Source organism: Gavialis gangeticus, unplaced genomic scaffold (genome assembly GCF_001723915.1).
Source record: "Gavialis gangeticus isolate Ggan-Ray unplaced genomic scaffold, GavGan_comp1, whole genome shotgun sequence".
NCBI lineage: Eukaryota > Metazoa > Chordata > Crocodylia > Gavialidae > Gavialis > Gavialis gangeticus.
Genome location: NW_017728992.1, coordinates 135,542,048 through 135,543,486, shown reverse-complemented (window position 1 = coordinate 135,543,486; position 1,439 = coordinate 135,542,048). Strand labels below are relative to the sequence as shown.

Below are 1,439 nucleotides of genomic sequence, written 5' to 3'. Positions count from 1 at the left end.
AAAAAAAAAAAAAAAAAAAAAAAAAAAAAAAAAAAAGTCATATGGGTAGAGAGAGAACTGTTTAGCTTTGAGCACAGTTACGGTGACAATATGGTTTGCCCAAAATATAGGCTTCCTATTACTTTTTTAAAATTCTGATTGCAGACTGTCTTCCTTTATTCTACATATATCTCTTACCAGCAGCAGCAGCACTTCTTGGCCAATCACTAATACATTTTTTTTTTAACAAAATGTGCATACTCTACTATGAGAAACCAAATGCCAAGAGGAAATGTTTGTTTGTTTTTTGAATTTTAGGTTTATGGTGAACAGAATATTTTGAATTGTAAACTATTCAGAATACATTATAATTTTTGATAAACACATTTTCCTAATGCAACCCCAAGCCTCCTCATATTTATCTTGTTTTGTAATCTCTCCATTTTCCAACTCCTTACTGAACAAAATAACAGTAGTCAGAATTTGGCATATTTTTTACCTTCATTGGTATGTATAATTTAGTTGTTTCTGTTTTTAAGTACCTTGCAAATTAGGGCTCTGAATGTTTATGTATTTTCTATAAATCTTTTTTTTTATCTTAAAGATGACACATGTTGATGCCACCATTTTGTGATCCTCGTAGCAGAAGATAGTCCTACTGAGAAAATGAGCACTTTGATCATTCAGTCTTTGAACTTTAACCTTTGACTGGAAGTGACCTATAGGCAATGAAGACTACTTCCTTTGACTGCATTTTTACTAGTGTGCATTCTGGGCGCATGTTGATCGCTGGTTCAGTCCATGCAACTGACATGCTTTTATTAGTCATACAGTATTAATGCAGATGTCTGGAAAAGTCAGAATAATTCCATTTATTTTTATTTTAAGCTTTTGGGAAGAATTCCAGGTCTTCATGTATTGTGCAATAACAGTGAATTCCTTGGCGGTTTTGGTGCATCCATTGCCGGCAATGGACTTTGTACCAGGAAACGTTTTGATCCTGCCGCAAAAAAAACCAGATTGATGCATGATAGAGCTTATGAAATGTTTTAGATGTATTGGGATTATAAGCAAGGGATCCAACATTACTTCAAAAGCCACCCCATTCTTTTACATTTGGATTCTATGCACTGTGATCACAAAGCTAGCAGCATGACAACATGCTTAGCAAAAGGACTGTAATAAGATCATTGCATATTTATTAAATTGTTTATTTTCTGTCAAATCGTTTTAACATGGAAAGTTTTCAGGTGACATTGGCAGAGAGGTACAATGTTATCCCTATGGTGAAACAAATATACCTTTTTTTTTGTATATAGTTATTCATATCTCTGAAGCAAAGGTATGAGTAATTTAGGGTGGGAGTGATTTAATCAAGACTTTATTTTGGCGATAAGATGACAGTGATATAACTGAATTTGCTGCAGTCCATAACTGGGCTTGAAATCTGTATATTAGAG

The 1,439-nt window shown here is 33.5% G+C and overlaps 1 protein-coding gene across 3 annotated transcripts in view; it reads left to right on the top strand.

Annotated features, from left to right (window-relative positions):
* Positions 1-1,439, top strand: part of UBE2W (ubiquitin conjugating enzyme E2 W (putative)) — a 104,715-nt gene that overhangs the window by 89,322 nt on the left and 13,954 nt on the right. For 2 of the 3 annotated variants that reach the window (XM_019527808.1, XM_019527811.1), the window contains exon 6: positions 584-994. In XM_019527808.1, the coding sequence (XP_019383353.1) occupies positions 584-597 (14 nt within the window). In that variant the 3' untranslated portion in view covers positions 598-994. Of the gene's footprint in view, positions 1-583; positions 995-1,439 lie in introns of those variants that run through there. The other variant, XM_019527810.1, reaches the window with a different exon arrangement.